Source organism: Oreochromis niloticus, linkage group LG7, assembly GCF_001858045.2.
Source record: "Oreochromis niloticus isolate F11D_XX linkage group LG7, O_niloticus_UMD_NMBU, whole genome shotgun sequence".
Classification (NCBI taxonomy): Eukaryota; Metazoa; Chordata; class Actinopteri; order Cichliformes; family Cichlidae; genus Oreochromis; species Oreochromis niloticus.
In genome coordinates this window covers 3789195-3810241 of record NC_031972.2, presented here as the reverse complement: position 1 = coordinate 3810241, position 21047 = coordinate 3789195, and the positions used below count along the sequence as shown (strand labels likewise).

General features: G+C 40.2%; 2 protein-coding genes across 12 annotated transcripts in view; both read left to right on the top strand.

Annotated features, from left to right (window-relative positions):
- LOC102076199 (RNA-binding Raly-like protein) overlaps positions 1–15894 on the top strand; it is a 73623-nt gene extending 57729 nt beyond the window's left edge. For 4 of the 7 annotated variants that reach the window (XM_025908983.1, XM_025908980.1, XM_025908982.1 and 1 more), the window contains 6 exons: positions 2772–2953; positions 6535–6648; positions 8157–8192; positions 9509–9660; positions 11863–11908; positions 13294–15894. In XM_025908983.1, the coding sequence (XP_025764768.1) occupies positions 2772–2953; positions 6535–6648; positions 8157–8192; positions 9509–9660; positions 11863–11895 (517 nt within the window). In that variant the 3' untranslated portion in view covers positions 11896–11908; positions 13294–15894. Of the gene's footprint in view, positions 1–2771; positions 2954–6534; positions 6649–8156; positions 8193–9508; positions 9661–11862; positions 11909–13244 lie in introns of all 7 variants that reach the window. The other 3 variants (XM_025908978.1, XM_025908979.1, XM_025908981.1) reach the window with 3 other exon arrangements.
- A 1956-nt stretch (positions 15895–17850) lies between these two features.
- LOC100708138 (5-hydroxyisourate hydrolase) lies at positions 17851–20830 on the top strand. 5 transcript variants are annotated; one of them, XM_005449257.3, is made up of 4 exons: positions 17851–18007; positions 19495–19628; positions 19845–19980; positions 20434–20830. In XM_005449257.3, exons 2-4 carry the CDS (start codon positions 19501–19503, stop codon positions 20521–20523), a joined length of 354 nt encoding a protein of 117 aa, XP_005449314.1. In that variant the 5' UTR covers positions 17851–18007; positions 19495–19500; the 3' UTR covers positions 20524–20830. The 5 variants fall into 5 exon arrangements, with proteins under 5 accessions (XP_005449314.1, XP_003439444.1, XP_005449315.1 ...); XM_003439396.4 differs by having other exon boundaries at positions 17866–18007; positions 19498–19628; XM_005449258.4 differs by having other exon boundaries at positions 17999–18135.
- Positions 20831–21047: the final 217 nt, after the last annotated feature.

The window sequence follows — 21047 nt, the reverse complement described above, 5'->3', positions numbered from 1 at the left end:
CTAAACACGTGACACCGGAGCTAAATAACTACCTACCTAAAGCAGGACTTAAGAAGCAAGAACAGGGAAATGCAGAATAAACTAGATAGACAGAATGAACTCAGAAACTGTAATTAAGGACTAGTTGATAAAATTCAAAATGGACACAAAAACTAGCATAAGACCTAAACAGGGAACACTATAATAAGCAAGAACTTTCAAATCAAACTGGAAAAAGCTACAAGTTCTAATCTCATCAGCTGATTTGGATCAGAGCAAACGAAGAACAGCCGCGAGGAATGCTTTGCATTAGATGACTCTTACATGAATGTCAAGTTCGCATCAAGTTATCCAATAAGCTATATATCTCTGCTTGTTTTTACAAACATCAGTCTTACTGTTGAGCTTCATTGCTCCTGTTACAATCATCAATCATTAAAATGATAAAAAAGTAAAAACAAAAACAAAAAACAAAAAACAAACTGGGCTTCCTGTACAGAATGGCAGCTTTCCTTCAGTCTGATGTGCTGTATTTCACATACAGTTCAGAAAGAACTGCATAAGTGCATGCATGAAAAATAAACCATAAAATATTTAACTTTTATAACATGTACCCGTCCAAATATTTACAGTTTGGCCTGTATGGATTTGTCTTTTACTATCTGCTGTCCAGCGTCGCTTTTAACAAACAGGAAGAGAAGGTGTAGGTAATGTTTTTAGCAGGATATTGATTCAATTTTGGTTCTCCAAAAATCAAATTAATATCCTGCTAAAGCAGTGAGTGAAGCAGGATGGGAAAATTTTAAAATAAAATACAATGTGAGTGTTTATGGTGACGAAGGAATATGCCTCATTAATAAGCTTTTAATAGTTTGGAGTAATGATGCAGCTCTTTGGCATAAAGCAATGCAATGTACTCAAACAGTTTCACTTGGATGCATTCAGTGTTGGTTTGTCTCTGTGTGTGAGATTTATTTGAAAAGACTCTTAACCTTTAAATACTTTTTAATTATGCAACCTACCCTTTTATCCCTGACTCCTAACCTCAGCCTTTCTGCCATTTTATACGTGTTTGCATCTGAAAGTATTAAAACGAAATTTGGTTTTTAGTTGGGAATTAAACTCAAAGATCACAAAATCATTAAAGCATCATAAAAAAAATCTATACAGATAGTTTAAGGAGAAGTTATTCAGCTTCTCAATGCAGATTAATAGAGCAGATTAGAGCCTCATAGTTTGGTTTCACATATCAGGAATGAAGCATTCTTGCAAGCAGATGAATGAGAGGACCTGACGGACGACTCATGACCTGTCCGCTTGAGCAGACTGCCCTGTTGTCTCTGCTCTTTAGTATTCAGGCCTGTAATTGGATCACATCCACACTGATGCTCTACGAGTTGCATGTCATCCTCATATTAAACCTCTTCCTCCATTAGTTTGATTGGCATATTCAACCTCTGAATGGAGGGAGCAGTGTGACGTTTATTTGAACTAAATCTTAACATCAGACCGCCCACAAATATTTAGTCAGGAAATGTATGAAATCTATTTTCCATGCACCTATGTTGCATGTGTTTTCCTTATGTTTGCCTTTCGTATTTGCAACACATAGGTACACAGGCAGCTTCGTTGTGGACCACATGGCACAGTCCACTGGTTTTTGAAGCCTCAACATTAACACTTTGGTCACCAACGTTTTGGGATTTTGGAGGCAGAAGTTATGAAATCTGGACAAAGGATGACTTTGTTGGTTACCGACACAGTCTGTATCCATAAAGACACAGATAGCTGCTAATTAGGGCTAAATAACAGAATAAAATCTTAGACTTTGATTCACCAAAACTTGAGCACAGGCCTCCTCATGTGAGTGCATGGGCATATATCAAGGAGAGACGACATCAGGCATTCTACAGATCCACGGTGCACAGTAGTAGAGTCATATCTTCTAGTAGAGTCAGCTGTGCAGAGGGACACTTTTTAGAGCACTGAGATGTTCACACAAATGCTTTGAGAGAGGAGTAAAAGAGGCCAGCGCTGTCTATCTGGACAACCACCAGTGAGCAAAGATGGAGGTTTATAACGTGAACATCAGCCACCCTATAATGCAAACCCTTCTGAGACACCTTAGCCTGTGTGACCTCAACCACAGTGGTTGAGGTCACACAGGTTGAACCACTCACACGATGGTAGGCTGGGGCACCAGCTCCAAACTATACTCCTATTTGCTCTGTTGAGTTTTTGGTTTGTCTTTGATTTTGGTCATCAGATATTTAAATTAACCTTGAGTCTTTTTATCTCCAGATCATAACAGAAATCTCTCGTCACTCAGACATCTTACTGACGCAATACTGAAGCATCAAATGTGGATTAATCCACCACTTAAATTCATGGATTCCTCCAGATTAAGAAAAATAGCTGTATTAGGAAATGATTGACTGTTGTTTTAAATGAAGGTATATATTTTACAAGTTCATTCTAAAGATTTGTGTTGCAAGCCAGAAGAGAAATAAAAGCCTTTAAAAAATATAAAGATTATTCTTTGTTTCCTCTTTCTGCTTTTAAAACTTTAAAAACAAAGATTTTTGTGTATAAAATGACTTCAAACAAGCTGCTCTTCATAAAGATGAACTCTGCTCACGACATAAATTTGCCTTCATTTCATTGTAACAATAAAGCAGTCGAGATGGAAACGAGCAGCATGACGCTACCGCCTCAGGCACTGGTGCATCATGGGACTCTGTCTGCGAGGGTGTGTGTATTTAAAGCTTGCATGTGTGTGTGTTTATTTTCAGTGTGTTTGACTATCAGCGAGTTCCCTCTTCGGTCCCAGCGGATCCCAGTCCTGTAAAACAGCCCCGCCCTTCATCTTCATCGTCCTCCTCCTCTTCATCGTCCACGGCGGCTCTGAGAATGAGGAGCAGCAGGCCGTCCAGAAGGAGCAACAACACACACACCTCCGCCTCCAGCAGCAAATGTAAGAGGATGCTGTGCTGATAGAAACATGACTTTGAACTTTTAAAGTTTAAACAGTTTCATATAAACAAAACTACAAGGTTTATATTACTGATATTATTTATATTATAGGTCGATTATAGGGTGATGTAGCCGTGGATATTAGCCCTTGACTCTAAATAATGGAACAATACTGGCAGTGGGCATGCTTTATTTTCTATATTTAAAGTGGTAACATTTCCTTTATTTCATTATTTAGATATTTATGCACGTTCTCATATCCTGCCAACACAGAGAAAAGTATTCACCTCATGAACTGAAGTCCAGTATTTCATCTGTTTTGTCTCCACCAGCTTGGAAGTGGTGGAGACAACCTGTGGTCATATGAGGTGTGTTTAACATCTATGTTTGTGTTTAGCAACATAAAAACCCAGTTTTTCATTTGTTTGTAGCCTTGGGCGGCCGTGCATCGCATCCTCTTTGCCAGCTATTTTTAAACTCTGTTGAAGGCCCATTTTTTCGGCCTGCACTTGTGTAGGTGAGTGGCGCTGATCACAGTGATCTTTCACCTTGGATTTCATTCAGCTTAAATTCAGAAAGGAAAGATGGTTAATAGGACAGGTGCTGAGCAAAGGCCCCAGTCACACACCTGTTGCCAACTGCCTGGCAACCATCAGTCGCTAGGGAAAAATGAATATTCCCTGATGAGCGAGTGGTTGCAGGAGGCTGTTTGCTGGTAGTGAAAGAGTGAATTCAATTTATTCAATTTTATTTATATATCATTAAATTACGACAACAGTGCCCCCAAGGTGCTTTTTCCTGTAAGGTAAAGACCCGAGAATAATACAGAGAAAACCCAAACAATCAACCCCCTTGCCCACCATGTTCAGATACAGAAACCTATAATCAGCATGTTTGACCAAATACATAACTATGATCAAGTTGATTCCTTTTTTGATTTAACTGTCTTTATTCTTTTCCTCTTTTTTGTGTTAAAACACGGTCTTTTCGATGTATCATTTAGACACTCATGAAATAATCACACGGCGCTCATATCTGTAAGTGGAGATTCCTTCATATTGCACTTAAACACGGAGCAAGCTCAGTAAGCTCGTCATGGCAGATTCTGTTAACCAAAGACAGAAAGTCTCCATCAAACGTGGATTTTTGAAATCACCTAATAAGCGCCCTGTGTTTGTGTACAGGGCACAATAAATAAAGTAAAATAATAGCACTTGCATGTTAACTGTACATATTTGCGTTCTTTTACCTTCACAGTGCCTAGTTGTCACAAACTGTCCCGAGTCCTCTTCTCTCGCTTTTCCAGTAAACTGTTTTTCATGTCCCAGAGAGATGTGCACTTTATCCATCCACTGAGATCCACCTAATGAAAACATCAGCAAACATTAAATCCGGAGTCGTGGCTGTAACTCTGCCGAGAGTAAAGGACGAAGGGAAATACTGTGGCACGAGAAGTTCAGGAAGTTCAGCTGTTAAAAGGCTTTTATCGAAAAAGGGCAGAGACACCAACTCCCCGCTGCTGCCAGAGGACGATACGCAGGGGTGTTTAACGCCACTTCCCTCACCAATTAACGGCTTTTAAATTTCAGACCCACACATGAGCCTCGGCCTTGATGTTCACATTTGTACACAGTTGTGATGGTGATGTTCAGCCTGTTTTTTCTCCCCCTTTAAATCTGCAGCTCCTGTGGAAACCTGCTGCACTCTGAGGATATTTCCTCTCCAAAACCCTGTTTCATGTTATCTCCCGCCTGTGTGACAGCTCATCTCGGTGGTAGGGCCCCAGGGTGCTGGAGAGAAGGCGGGTGAGGGGGGGCGCTCCAGATGGTCTCTTCATTAAAAGCTTCTGTACCGCAGGGCTCTCCTCTCCTGCTATAACCCAGCCGAGCCTATCAGCTCTCACAATTAGACCGAGTTAATAGTGCATGGAAAATAAGAATTGTTTATACTAGTTTATTACAAGCCTTAATAGTTTTTACTGCGCCCCATCACAAGGAAATTAGATTGCCTTTGCAAGCTTCAGAGGTCGAAAAGCTTTCAGGATTGAAGTAGTTTTCAGGGTCATTTGGAGAGCTGTGTGCGGCGGCGTCAGTCCATTACGGAGCACAGCGAGGGCGAGGGCTCGTGCAGCTGAAGGAGGCGGCAGCGCAGCACTAAGAGTAACTGATGGTGCAGGAGCGCGGCCTTGACGACTGCACGGGTCACTGAATGACACTCGAATCTGCATGGAGCTGTAAAACCCTACTGCGGTCAGCGCTGACTTTCAAGTTTGCTTCGGCCCACTTATGAACAGAAAATTACCCCGAAACACATCAACGCAGCAAAGACAGCAGAAGAAAAAAGAACTGCTCAGAGTGGTTTTACATTACATGTTGCTTCCTGTTGTCATTTGTGGGCTCAGACCATCTACCAGTTGTTGATTCTCGCTGGGGGAATGTGGATTACAGAGGTTCATCAAAGCTGCTTGGTGATGGGATTTGAGATTTTCTTCCACACCCAGCTGCAAAGATACATTTCTTTATGTTGCTGGATTTATGCACGCTGATATTGAAACAGACAAATCACAGCTGTCTAAAATGATTTTGTCTGCTGCTGATTTGTCTAGACTGGCACTAAGATGCCCAAAACATGGGAAGACAAAGGGGTGTAGCATCTATTTTGCTTTAATTTAGCTTTTTACACCCTTCTCTAAGCCCTCACTGTGATTTCCATGTGTGTCGCTAGGATATCAAATAATTTAAATGAAACCCATGTTTTTAATAACTAGTGTCACTGTCCACGTGTTAAGTTTTATCTGTACAACACATACATTTCAAATGTAGGTTTGACATTAAACTGCAGGTCCAGGATTCAAACCCAGCTTTAGGTTTATGTTCTAAACAACTGCACATTTGTTGCTTATAGGTTTTACGTGCATTTGTTTTCATACTAAAAAGCTGTATGTATTCTACGTTACACACCCTCCTCTTGTGTTTGTTTCCTCATTTCCTTTTTCCTGTCTCCTCTCTCACAGATCTCTCACAGTGTAACAGAGTAATTGATAAATTGTCCTGCCTCTATTTAAAGGAGGCTGAGAAAAGGGTCTCTTTCTCTCTTGCAGACAAGCAGCTCTTCAGCTTCCTCAGATCGATCCCTGCTTCTTTGTGGGGATTTACTTCCTTTGCTTTTGACATGAATGTTCTGTTTTTTTCACAGCTTTATTTGCTTGTTTAATGTTCTTACCCCATTAGCTTAGGGAGGGAAGCTCTGGGTTCTACATTTCACTGAGTGGTTGGCGCAGACCACTTCCACCTTTAGGTCATTCTGCTTCCTGTTGAACTAAAGGAATCTTGTTAGTAAACTGAATCTCAAGTGTGGTCACTGAGGCAGCTTGAGCCTTCATCTTCTCAACACTTGACAACATGTAAATAAAGCCATGCATTAGCCGGTCACGTTCGCATAACTGTATCCGTTGATTTTAACATAGAACACTTTTTAACCTGAGTAGTCGTTATAGCCCCATGCGTCAGCCTTTATTTTATTTTATGCACATGAGCCAGATTAATCCCCCTCTCTTTGCTACATCTCTCTCTGTCTCCGCAGTGAGGATGGCAGAGCTTCTTTCCATCAAAAGGGAGCTGAAAGTGATCAAGGTTCAGATCGATGGCCTGCTGGACTGCGTAGACAAGATGGACAGACAGAGGAAGGACGGCTCAGGTAGAGAAAATAATAATAACAAAATTTAATCCTAACGCATTAATTGCAATTATTTTCAAAATTAAAGCTGCTATATTTAGTCTAGAGTGTGAAGCAATATTTCTGTGTGGAGTTTGTATACACAGCCCCTGTTTGCGTGGGTTCTGTCTAGATACTCCAACTGCCACTCACAATCCAAAGACATGCAGGTAGTGGGATTAGGCTAATTGGTGATTCTAAATTGCACATAAGTGTGAATGCCAGATTGGTGACCTCTGGTGATCTCTGTGACCCTGATAAAGATAAGAAGAAGAGATTGGATGAATGGATTAGCTTCACCCAAAACCTTCCCTTACTTCCATGTCTTCCGCATGAGTCATCTTCTAGTGAAGACCTTGACTTTTCACTTGACTGCTACACATATTGCTTTCATTTCGAAATGCAACAACTGACCCCCAGACTGCACATCATGGATAAAATTTGTCAAGGTGCTGTAGCGGTAAGATCTATCCATCTATTTTCTTCAATCCCCCCGTGGTACTGGAACTTAACGGGGGGTACACCCTGGACAGAGACACAGACAACCATTCACACCCACATTCATATGGTCGATTTAGAATCACCAGTTAGCCTAGCACTACTAAGTGCATGCCTTTGGTCTGTGGGAGGAAGCTGGAGAGAACAAACACAGACACAGTGAGAACATGCAAACTCCACACAGACTGGCTGCACAATGGATTCAAGCCCAGGATGGAGGACTGATCTACAGTAACTATAGACTATATATAAATTCACCCCAAGGTCAGACAGCATACCTTCAAGAAGTCAGGCTGGCTTTTTCTGCCTGTTTGAAATCAATGAAGTCAATCTCCTAAGCCCACGACAGTCTAGTTGTTGTCTTTGGTGCTTTGCCAGAATATGAAAAGGCCTGTTAGCAGGAATGTAAAATCAGGCTTTGAAATATATTCAGGACTACATTTCTGTTTACAAACTGATGAGAAACATCTAACGTATTCAGTCTCGGTCATTACTTTAGAGGTGTTCGACACTGACACGCATCCCGTTTTTATTAAATGCCTATATCAACCTCAAACATCAGTCTGATCCAGGTCTAATCCTTCCTGAACTCTAAATTTGAGTTTATTACAGCAAATGATCCGTCGGAGCGTTCGGTGATGCAGAGAGAGTCGCTGTGTTTACCATCAGATGTGAGCCAGCTATCATACTGCATCTGTGAGTAATGGTTCAATGACAAAACTGCCACCAGTGGAGCGTGGATTATGACAGTGAGGTAAACAGCGATAAACACGGTCCTCATAACCTTTCATAAGCTCCCCTTCAGTGCTCAGGAGTTATCCTGTTGTCCCTGTGCATGTGTGTGTGTGTGTGTTTGGGTTTTATCTCCTCGGGTTGATAAATAGATGAGGAAATTATCCGATGTGACACGTTGACGGTCTTCAGTTTTTTGCGATTATTTCCTAGAAATGTGTTCTAAGACTCAAATGAGAACTTCTCTCGCACACATGCAGCGAGTCGTCGAAGAGGGAGGTGGGACATTTTTAGAGGTTTGCATTAGATCTGAAAATGTTTCAAATAAAAATTGAAATTACAATATTTTGTTGTGACATAAGTTGTGATTTTGCTTTAATGAGACCTAAAATCATCCATAACCACGTCTCGACACTGTTTAATGTCCACTTATTTATCGACAGAGAACTGTCACAGTGACTACTCTCTATATAATAAGGAGAAATCAAAGGCTTAAAGACAAAAATTTGTTAGAAATGGACTGTATTTAATGTATTTAAAATATGGATTTGGTTTTGGGACTTTGAAGTATCAGTGTTAGCATTTTGACATCCTCCACCAAAAGCGATCATATCAAATGAGGTGTGCAGGATCAATAACCACCCTCTGAGTCTCCTCTGGTATTAACATCAGCACAAAAACGGGAGCTTCATGGCATCGACTTCCATCGCTGAGCTGTTGCATGTGAGCAGCAGTTTAAAGCACACTGCCACTGGACTCTGGAGTAATGGAAACGTATTCTGTGACGTGACACATCTGATGGATGAGTCTGGGTTAGGTGAATGGAGAACATTACCTAAAAGACTGTGCCAACTATAAAGTTTGATGGAGGAGAGATAATGCTGTGGGTTTTTTTGTCTTTTCAAATGTTCTTCTGAATAAATGGGCAAAAGTCCCCACACGCACTCCAAAGTCTTGTCAAAGGAGTGTTGTCGCTGCGAAGGGAAACCAACTCCATATTAATACCCAAGAATAGATGTAGCATTTAGGTGGCACGATATTTTTATCCACGCAGTGTAGTGTTTCATTTAAAAAGCTCCAAACAGCAACAGCAGCACCAAGGGAAAATTTAAGGCCCTGCTGGCACAGGAGGAAACTGTTTGTTGAGGGTTGATGCTTGGTTTTAGTATTAAGGCTTTATACAGCAGACAAGTGAAATTAGTGCAAATATTTTGGACACTCAGCTATTCTTAATGCAGCTCTTCACACCGACCAGACGTGGTCCCAACTCTGCCAACAAGAGCTCGAACAGCCACACTGACATCCTGAAAAATGGACAAAAGTGGTAGATGATACAGCTTCAACTCCTGGATCAAACCATGAAATTGTCCCTGCTGCTGCCTTCTCCTGAGAATCGAATCCATTTGGAAACTTTGTTTTTTATCCTTGCCTTCTTTAGAAACATCAGGACCATTATTTCTACTCAAAATGTTCCTGTATTCACATACGAACAATTTTGAATTTTGTGTCATTTTTTTTGCTGAACACTTGGTGTTTAAAGCTCTTTAAAAAAGGTTTAGTCTAAACACACCATAAGAACAACTGCGTGTGTGTGTGTGTGTGTGTCTCTAAGAGTGTCCTCAGAGCAGGGAGCCCAGTGTGTCGGATTCCTCTCGCCGAGGTTCAGTCAGCAGTCTGGAGCGAGAGAGTCCAGAGCCAGGAGAGGCCAGTGAGGACGAGCCGCTGCACTACCAGCACTACTACCCCTACAGCTACACCCATAGGGTAAATATACACCCCTGCTTCCCCACAGCTACGCCCATGCTTCCATTGACTTACAGAATCAATAGCACTGAAGATGTTCGTATCCATTTCACATACGACCAAATTTTAGCTTTGCCTCCCGATGTTCAAATTGCAGCCAGCTTTCAGACACAGTCTCATGCTGAATAAATAGGAGTTTGTTTTCTTCTTTTAATGATATTAAACAGCTGTGGCATCACACAGCAGCAGGAAGCAGTTTACGCAGGTGTTACGGCAGCAGGGACTCCATCAGTTATTTTCCTGACATTTCACTGTGGTCTCACAAAACCAGCTTGAATGGGTTTCTGTACAACAGCTGATGTGCTGTGCTTACACACAGCGATTATTCTTCAGTGCACTAATATTTGCAGTAATGGTGTGACATTGCATTCACTGAACTCATCTAATTGCCTAAGTAAATGAAAATAAGACAGCAGATGGTAAGCCTAATAAAAAGTAATTACAGTAATACATTTGCTCAGTGGTTCTCCAACTTTTTGTTTTTTTTATTCCTTTTTCTTGTGCCTGTAGTCTGCGGGGGAATGTTCCCTTGTCACAAATTCCAAATGAAACCCTTTCCCGTGGCACAACAGTACTGGATAAACATATACTACTCACTCAATATACCACTACTCCCACTGTTGCCACTACTGCAGGGTAAATATTGAGTATATGGAGCATAGTTTCAGTACAGACAGTTCAGAAAATAAAGCCATAATCCTGGCAAATGGAACAATCTCCTATAGACCTGTTAACATTCATTGATTTATAGTGACTTGTTTAGAAAGTCTCAATCCAATCTGCAAGCCTCTTTGCAACCGACCTCCACCGCAGATACTCCATGCTCTTCCTAACTTAATCATTTATGGATCTGTTGTTATGGCTGCCCACTCTATTCTGTGCTGGGGTCTTGCTGCTCCCCTCAGAGATATACCACCATTATAGATGTCTGCCACTGGTAACTTCTTTTGACAATAGCGGTCCTGACAATAAATATATATAGGCTCCTTCATGGAATACGTATCACTATTACTTACCCATTCTACTACACAGCATAAATACACCCTCACAGGGTAAACACACAGTATCTTTTTCCCCATCAGTTACTTTTATAGGATGAATTTAGCTACCCATTGGGTTAATTTTACATGCCTGCTACCATCACAGGCTAGTACAGACGTTTTACTACTACCCAAACAAGTTAAACCCTTTTAATACTCAATCACTATCCCACAGAATGCATAAGTATCCCTATTACAAACTAAGCTAGTCAAACAAGACTATGTAGCTCCCACAGGGTAACCTCAGTAACCTCCCCTGGTGCTCAGCTCTGCAATAGCAGCTAATGCAATGCTGCCCTCTTGTGGAGAATCGGCTAACTCTGACTCAGATGCCTTAACACGGGTCAAAACTCTCAGAATTATTTTTCACTGTTTCACTAGTTATTATGGAAATTATTTTAATAATCAGTTGAACATTTCTTTTGGGAAAAAGAAAGTAAGATGTAAAAAATAATGCCCGCCACGATTTCCATATATCCAGTTAGAGTTTGAAAAAACAAACAGTTCATCTCTCCCAGTCCATCCCTTCACCTGTCTTCATAAATCACTCAGTCATAGACTTACTCAGCAGTAAATCTGTGACTCACCCACACTGCAGAGAGACCATCTGCATAATTCCTGGTGGAAGATGTGTTTACCAGTCACCTCGCAGGTCTTTTGATTCAGGATCTCACCGGAGTGGAGCGGATCGGCCGAGCGGAGGAGCGATGCTTTCAGTGTTTCTGTTTCTTTACAGGGAAACATAATGACATAGAATTAGCCTACAGGCTTCCTATACCTGCCTGACAGAGCGACGCTGCCTCATTAATCTGAGAGGAGGCAGAGAACAGACCGGCCCTTAATCTGTCGCATTGTTCCTCTGACAGGAAGAAACCGAGTGTACATGAATAAAAGAGTGTTTTAGCAGGCTAATTACCATTTACCTCTTTGTGTGTGTGTGTGTGTGTGTGTGTGTGTGTGTGTGAAACAAAATGTGTTATTATGAACAGGAAATGAGCATTTATGTGGACTGTGAGGATAAAGGACTTCCGGCTGCAGTGAACATGAGGCGACGTGCAAATAAAGGCTAAAGCAGTGTTTTAATTAACCCACTGTCCTGTTAACTTTCTCTTTCTGTTTTCAGATAAAGCAGTCTGATCAGGAGGAGGACCTGTGATGCTGCAGTTCAGGTATGAAGGTGGCAAGCTGCCTGGCCTTATTTTGCTTTTCTTTGTTTTCTTTCGTGTGTGCCCATCTAATGGTGGATGCTCAAATTAAACACAAACTGAAAAAGGAAGCCAAACTCATCAGTCTGTGTGGTGTTTGGGTTTGGAGGGCATGGTGCTTTAATTTATGGCTGTAGACATAACTGAGCTGTCTGTGCATTTTTGAGCATCTTCAATGAAATTATTTGGGAAATAATATTAACTGTGAAGGATTACAACCGTACAGTTTATGAATACAGCTCGTTAACCACTTCCGGCTCAGTAATGCTAATGCACTCAGTCCAAAAGTAATGTGTTCTGTGACAGTTGTCTATTTATTATGCAGGGACAAACTTTCAAATAAAGGATCCAGCATTTGTACAAGTATTCCTTATGAGTCTTAGTTTTGGACATTTGTTCCTACTCTTTGAGCTGCATGATGTCACAGATATCAGAATCAGAATCAGAATACTTTATTGATCCCTAGGGGAAATTATCTTTCGTTACAGTGCTCCATTATAAACAAACATTAACAGAGACAGACAATACACTAACTAAGAATAGCACAATAGAGGTTATCCATAATATTGGTCATCTCAGCCACACAGCTCTAGCTCTGTGCACAGAAGCCCCGCCCACACAAAGCTTAAACCTTCTGTTTCCAAGGAACAGCCAATCTGAAGGAAGATGGGTTAAAAAAAAGAAAATCAAAATCATGCGAGCTACTCTGGTAGAGTCCATTAATAAAAGTTTGCAAACCTGCTACACTTTAATGTTAGGTCAATAAAGAATAAGTGTCATGTGTACATGTGCATATAAACATACAGATGTTTGCACTCACTGTGCATTAGGCAATGTTTCTAGACGGTTTCATCAAGATTGGTTCACTGTATTAGGAGGCGATAGGGGACGTACAAATATACATACACTATGATGTTTATAGCATGAGATGGAGCTGGAAATGAACAGAATATGTCCTCTTTAATAAGTTTTGGACAAGAATGGAGCTCAGAAGGGAAGAGCAATATGATGTAATAATAATATGATATGACATAATATTCTTTTATGGTAGAATCATTTAAACTGTTTCCAGATCTGTCCTCTACCGTAACGTAGCACTTACTTTACAATGCTGGGTAAGACTTCAACTAGCTCTTACATCATTTGATTGTTGCAGTTAACGTGTGTTTGCTCTGTTTTTGCTAAAAGCAACAAAGAATGCAAAAAAACGGACTGTTTCCCACTGATATTGACCTTAAAGTGTATTTCATGCCAACTTATGAGTTTTTTGCATGTTTTAATCTCTCTTTGTGTCCTGAAGATCCTTAGAAGTCTTGCTTCAGATTCCTCTCGTGTTCACTTCCTTCCAGAAGCAGACGCTCAGATCTGTAACAGCTGGGATGGACGAAGCTTCAAGACGACGCTGGCAACACGACCTGCATTTGGACTGACTCTCCTCCACCCCTGATTTTTGATTTTTTCCCATATTTTTGACATTTTTATTATGTTGCACTGCCTTCACCTTCACGTTTTCCAGCATAGAATGACGGTAAAATCAACACTGACACTTTACTGATTCCAGTGATCCACATTCACATGTTGACACATTAGACAATATCTGAACATCATAGAAAAGTTTAATAAAACATACTCATGGTTTTGCAGAAACCTTTTCTCCAGCTAAATACCTCCTCACAGTGAGCAGATTATTTTATTTTGGCCTCTGGACCAACGCATCTGCATCGCCACAAAACACTGCATTAGTGGGCTACACAGGCAAGAGCAGACTCATGAGCCTGTTGGATTATTTCCTTAACTTTTGAGCCTGTTTCATCACCCTAACCTTGCTTCTCATGTCAGACTCATCACTGTTATTAAAGTCTGTGTGGCACCAGCTGGCGGCTCCTTATCACACATTTTATTTTCATCAGGCCTGTTTTCATTATGTGTAACCAGCTGTGTGACCACATTATGCTTCTGCGGTACAGGCTCAGTGAGCACGGCTTTATGACTTTCTGGGTAAATTTCACCGTTCAGTCCACTCAGGAAATCACTTATAAAGTCATATGTAGGCCCAGACAATTTCCTGAAATGAGCATTAGCTTTGAATAATAACTCCATGTAGTAGATATGAATAGGGAAATGTACTTTTTCTACGATTGATTGATTGAATCTTTATTTTGAACATGTTGAAAAAGTATAACAACATAGAATTAAAAGAGACAAATAAACAAAGCAAAACAAAAGGAAAACGAGCAACCACAACTACAAATAACTTTCATGTACGATCATGAGTGATAGTTGGTTTCATGTGCTTGTTTCAGTTTAGCTTGGGTTAACTGACAAACTGACAAACAGTTCGAGTCAGTGAAACAGTTCAGTTTATTTCATGTGGGTAACAATGTGCTTCATGTTACCTAAAACTGTTGGGTTCATGTTTGCTAAGATATCTAGCTGAATGAAAAAGTTAAGTTTAACTTACAGTCCTGGTAAAAAGAAAGCACAGCATCATTCCACAGCGAGAAAGTGGAAAACATTCACGACAGCTGCCAGACTTCTCAGGAGGAGATATTCCAGCAAATTCACCCCAAAGTCAGATCAATTAAAAAAAGACTGAACAAGTGTGACTATGAAGGGTTCCTAGGAGGCTACTTCTTCCCTTTAAAAAGAACATGGCAGCATATGTTAAGTTTGCGCAATGCATCTCTACAAACCACAAGACTTCTTGAACAATGTGCTTTGTTTCTTCATAATATACAGCAGCACAATCAGCACAAACACCTCAAACCAACTGTCAGCACAGTGGTGGAGGGACAATGATTTGGGAAGCTTGCAGTCACTGAGTCGACCATGAAATCCTCTGTACACCAAACTGTTCTAGAGTCAAACATGAGGCCGTGTGTCCCACAGCTAAAGCTTTGCCCAAACTGGGTCATGCAACTGGACCATGATCCCACACACAGCAGCAAATCTCCAACAGATTGGCTGAAGAAGCAAAAAAAAATCAAGGTGCCGTGCAGTGGCCCAAAGTCCAGACCTCAACTCAACTGAAACACTGTGGTTGGTTTAAGAGAGCTGTGCATGAATGAATGCTGAAAACATGAACATGAACAACAGTTCCTCCACAATGATGTGAGACACAAGTTGCACAGAAAACCATTGCTGCAAGATTTTGCTGCTAAATTAGGTCCTAAAAGCAACTTAATAGGGCACACACACTGCCTCTGCAGTTTGGCTTCAAGTTTTGCTCAGTAAATAATGACACGGTGTAATATGTCATATGCTGTTGTTCACCTGAGGTTGTGTTTAAGTCATTTTAAGACCTGATAAGGACCAGATTGATACATGAACCCTAAGAAGTGACAGACACACCTACAGCTACAGAAACTGTACTTTTGATGCTAATAAGAATTTTTTGAAAGACTCAACTGGTAATAGAAAAAAAATAGATGACCCTCCTGAAAAGACATGCTACTGAACATTTGATGGCCCATTTTCTACAATGTGATACACCACTGCCAAATAAGACCAGTTACACATAAAATATTGAATATATAACACAATACTGTTGTTCCCACTACAGCGTTGCTGGTTTCTGTTGTGGCTTTCATTTTATGAAATAATGTTTATTATTGGTTTAATGGAGAGCACAGACACCAAACAGTTGCTGAACCTTTTAAAATGAACAACCGTCAGTGTAAATACGCTCTAAATATTTGTCAGTTTAAAAAGTGACACTTGAACATATTGATGTGTACAGTAGTAGCTCTTTATACTGAAACCTTATTTCAGACTTTAAAAAAAAGTGACACTAAATGTTTTAATAAGAAATCCAGCGAGTTAGGACGCAGACTCATTTTGGAAATACTTGATTTGACGTCGCTGTAGCTTCTCCTGTGCTTTTGTGTTTGTTCAGTGCTGAATGTAACCTATTTAACTGTGAGTGTAATAAAGGTATTTTTCATAAACGAGGTGTATTTGGACCTGGTGTGATTCTTTTTTTATGAGTTTATGAATTTTATCTGTAGTAATTCAACATATCAAATCATTGGATATGTTGAAAGCTCTCCTTTGTTTTTAAGTTTACTGTATGGAAATCAGGTCTCCCCCTCAGAGGGGAGGTGAGTGGTCAGGTTTGGGTGGACTTTAGTTGGAGATCAATATTACCATTTAGCCAGCTAAAATCAGAAACAGTATAACATAGCTGGACAAAACCAGTTCTGAATCTGATGCTGCTAATAAACCACCAGAGTACTTGAGGTCAAGTTTAAAAATGAGCTTCATGGAAAATTTTAGGAAAATTAGGGAAACTGCATAAGTAGAGGCAGAAACATTAAGCGCCACCTAAAGGAACTCTTAACAGAACTTAACATCACATTAAAAAAACAAACTACAATTAAAGGTAAGTATGACCTTAGAGGTCATACTGAACAATACCAGGATTGGCATTAATGCTATCAACATTTGGATCAATCCGCCCACCTCTAGCTTTTGCTTCTTTTGTTCTGAAACTGAATCTGACAAGTTGCTAGCTCGCGAGCAGATCCTGGACGGTCATAGCTCGTACTGAACTATGACCTATCAGGACAGGACAGTTTGAAAACACACGAAAAGCTGGAAGCTATGATTTGTTGTATTAACTTAAGATTGTGGAGAGTAAAAATCTCACAGTGATTTTGTGATCGTTAAAATGTGTTTAGAATTTGCAAACTGTTGATGAATCATCATTTCATATGTGTAAATCATGATGCACTTCTTCCTCTAACATGATTTTCCTTTATAGGCTAAAAGAATTGATATCGGTATCGCCCTATATGTGATTAGTAAAGCCATACCTCCCGGCTAACGTCTTTGAGCGTGTTATTCACCTTTTTCTTACTTGCAGATTAGACTACTGCAATTCATTGTATTATGGTCTAGATCAGGCCACCATCCATCGTCTTCAGATGGTTCAAAATGCAGCTGCTCACCTGCTAACTGGTACCAAACAGAGAGAGCATATAACCCCAGTTTTAGCTTCTTTACACTGGCTTCCTGTCTCCTACAGGATCCAATTTAAAGTTTTACTTTTTGTTTTTAAGTCACTTAATGCCCGAGCCCCTCCTTACCTGTCTGAGCTCCTCTCTGCCTATGCTCCAGGAAAAACCATGAGGTCTAGCTCAAAATTAATGCTGTCCATCCCACGGACTTATCTCAAACCCCATGGTGATAGATCCTTCTCTGTGGCAGGTCCCAGACTCTGGAATAGTCTCCCCTTAAATATTAGATCTGCACAAACACTTGAGCAATTTAAATCATTACTAAAGGCACATTTTTATGCCCTGGCTTTTAACACACTATGATCCAAGCATTTTGGTCTTATTTGAATTAGTTTTAGTTATTGTTTTAATTCTTTTATTGTCCTATTATTGTTTTTTATTGTTATTATTGTATTACATTGTTGCTTTTTAATGCCATTTTTATATTGTTAAGCACTTTGTGCAGCATCGGCTGTTTGAAATGTGCTATATAAATACATTTGACCTTGACTTAGTATCTGATCGATACCAAAACCTGCAGCATTGAACAGCACTAGCAAAAGCCTGCTTTACATCCATCTTTTATGCTGCATGTGGGTAAACACTGTATTCAAATTTGTGAATTTACCCATGCCTCACCCAGTAGCTGTTATTCCTAATCTGCCAGTAAAAATAGCAACTAAATCTTCTGCATTTAATCTCTGCCTGCGAACTAAAATGCTAGTTGGCAGTGGGGATTGTTCCATTCTCTTCCAGTCAAATGGTATCAGAAGAAAACGTAGTCAGAGGTGCACATTAGGGGATGTCTGATATTACAATGAGCCTTATCATGCAAAACAATCCCAGTGATTAAATGAATCACATGTTGTTGACTGAAGGAAAGCTGCACTCTCTTGGCTGGTTTTAATGATTTATTAGAATCAGGACAACCTTTGATACCGCGTCTGTTTAAAGTGCGTGCTGGGTACGTGTATGAGGGAGGTGTGTGCAGTGATACCACAGCTGGTTGGAGGAGTTTGGAGTAGTGAATGAACTGGCTGCAGCAGAGGGGAGAGCTCTCATACAGGTAAGGCTTCGCCTATTATAGACTACAGCAACGAGGCCTGAGGTGTGTCTGTTTCACACTGATGCACTTCAGTGTTTTAAAGTGTCACCAGTGCATGAAGCTGCTACTCTTGTCTCCCCTTAGAAGTGGTATGTGTCCTCTGTTCATCTTATAATGATATTTAAGCTCTATATGTGAACTCGTTAGGCTTATAATTTTCTTTATTCCTATTTTGAAGCATATTTATCGTTAATTCCTCAAGAAAGTTTCCAATAATTCTTTGTGTTGAGACCTCTTGATGGACTCAGTGTCTTAACACACAGAAGGAGTCACATGAAACTTCAAAGACTTATATATTAGTCATTTTGTGTACATTAAAGTGATCGCTGAGACAAATGAACATGAGATACATGGTCACATGACTGACAGGTAATGTCATGACATCATAATCCTTGTCTTCTGAGTAGTTTATTAAACTTGGAGCACAGAGCTATAATCTGCAGGTTAGAGTCTATGAAAAAATCTGTCCTTATGATCATTTGCTAAAATGGGAAATATTGAGAAAGTGTAGGTGTGACACTCAAACGTTGGACTGCTACATTACACTCTCTGATGTCGAAGAGCTGAAGCATAAATTCAGCCTGAATCGCTGTAAATAAAGATGGAGAATGTCACAGCTTCTCAAAAGTGAAGCTAAAGCATCTTCATCTCCCTCTGGTGTCTGGCTGCAATATAGAAAATGCTGCTTTGTGCTCCAGCCACACTATAAAAATAAGATGGGAGGATTGCTGGGTGATTGATTTCTTTTTTCTTAAATTTTGGTAATCACTGCACACACAGAGGCTAACCGAGGTGGCTGCTTCTGATCACAAGCTGATTGTGCGCATTGCCTGGTGGAAGCCAACCTGTCTCTGAACAGAAATCCCTCTTGGACAGATCACTAAGTGCAGACTCACTGCTCACAATCCTGCTCTTTCACTCTGTGACCAGTTGCAAACTATTGCATAACTGGTGGGCAGCGATCATGAAAGCTCTGGCTATTTTTTAGAAGTTTTGAAGAGACAAAAAGGTTTTTTTCATATCCTCATACGTTTTTTAATCTAGAAAAACAAAGGACACAAACAGCGATGTTAGACAGAGGAGGATTCCTGATAGTTTTCTTTTTGTAGTTAGCAGACATAATATCATTGACTTGGTTATTGTTGCATTGCTCTTTTTTTCTGTCCTGTTTGGTGCCGAGAGGACTGTGATTGTTGTACATGGAGGTATTAGAAATAGATGAGCATCAGATGACTACCATAGACTGGTATTAACAGGGAAATCATTGTTTATATACCTTCACTGGCCACTTTATTAGGTACAATTTGCTACTGGGTACTGGCTTGGATCACCTTTTGCCTTCAGAACGGCCTCACAGATTGAACATTCTTCCATACGGTGGTGTCATGACGTCCATGGCTGTAACTAAAGGTCCCACATTTAAATCTGACCTGTCCTCTGCCATCCAGCAGATCATGGCGGAGTCCAGCCCTCTGACCACTCACGTGCTGAACGCTGCCGACGGCATCCCGGCAGCCAGGATGGCTCTCAGCCTGCACCGACTGGACTCCAAGCTGATGATCTGGGCCATGCTGAGTGTCGGGTAGGCTTTCATACATTCTTACACGTAGCTTAATCTCCTGTTAACATGTTCTTTTTATTAAAAGCCTGAAGCCTGATAAAATCAAAAACTGAAAAGGTAAAAAAATCGGGGGGGGGGGGGGGGATTTCTTTAGACAACTAAAGAAATCAGGGAAGAGCTTTTCTTCCAGGTGAGCTGACGAAAACCTGCACTCAGAACTTTATTAATAATTTTTAGGACAACAAATCAAGATGGCCGCTGCCCAGGACTCATCAACCAACAAACTTTCACTCCTGGCATGTACAAGCTCCGCTTTGAGACGGGTTCATACTGGGAAGGCCTTGGTCAGCCCTCTTTCTACCCCTATGTGGAGGTGAGTCATGAGGTGTCACTATCCTATATATTTTAAATAAATAAACTGGTCTGATTTAGGTATATAGTAACCCACACATGTGAATAGATCCTTATAAGTATCACGGGAAGGACATGATGTAGAGACAACACATTTATTTGGGAACAGAAACAGTTAGGTAGCAGTTAGTTTGTTCGCCACTAGGGGTCGCCAAATCTGCTAAAACACACAAATGTCATTCTCGACAAATGAGCAACAGGAAAATTTAAATGAAATTTTAAAATGTTCTTACTCATTACTTCAACAAAGTGTTTATAATAATATCACAGCATTATTCACATCTTCATGTCCAATAAAAACTGTGACATCAAAGACAGTGGGGTCTACAACAACCAATGTTTTTGTTGAAATCATTTTTGTATCAAACATTAAAAGGCATTTTTCATCTTGCTGTAATCATTTGTGTGTTTCCAGGTTGTGTTCACCATCAGTGCGCCAGAGCAGAGGTTTCACATCCCTCTGCTGATGAGTCGCTTCTCCTACAGCACTTACAGAGGAAGCTGAAAGCTGCAGAGAGACGGATTTCTGCTGTTTTATAGATTTATGACTTGAACTTGTGCATGACTAAGACCAGTTAGGTTTCTCTTCTTTTGTCTTTTATTCAGGTGTTATTGTGTGCTACATTTGTTATCTGTTGAGTTTCACTTCATGAGTGTATTTACACCAATCAAAAACAACATTAAAACCTCCATTACAGTCTGCATTATAGGTCCCTTGCCAGGCTGTACAAATACCTGATGATTCTCTGTGGGTGTCCCACTTCTTCTTGTTGTGTGTCATGAATGAATTTAATTTTCCTTTATCTTTAATATCTCCATGAATAATGTTTAAAGCAATAGTACACACACACTTGCTCTATTTATTATTATTCTTTAAATGTTCATTTAGTATAGTGAAAAGTCCATTTCTATTAGGCAATAATTTTAAATTATTTTATAAGAAGGCAAACAAAACATTTGCTGGCTTTAGTTTTTTCTTTATATTAGCTGCTTTTCTTAAAATCAGTGGCTAAAGAGCAATATGTGTTC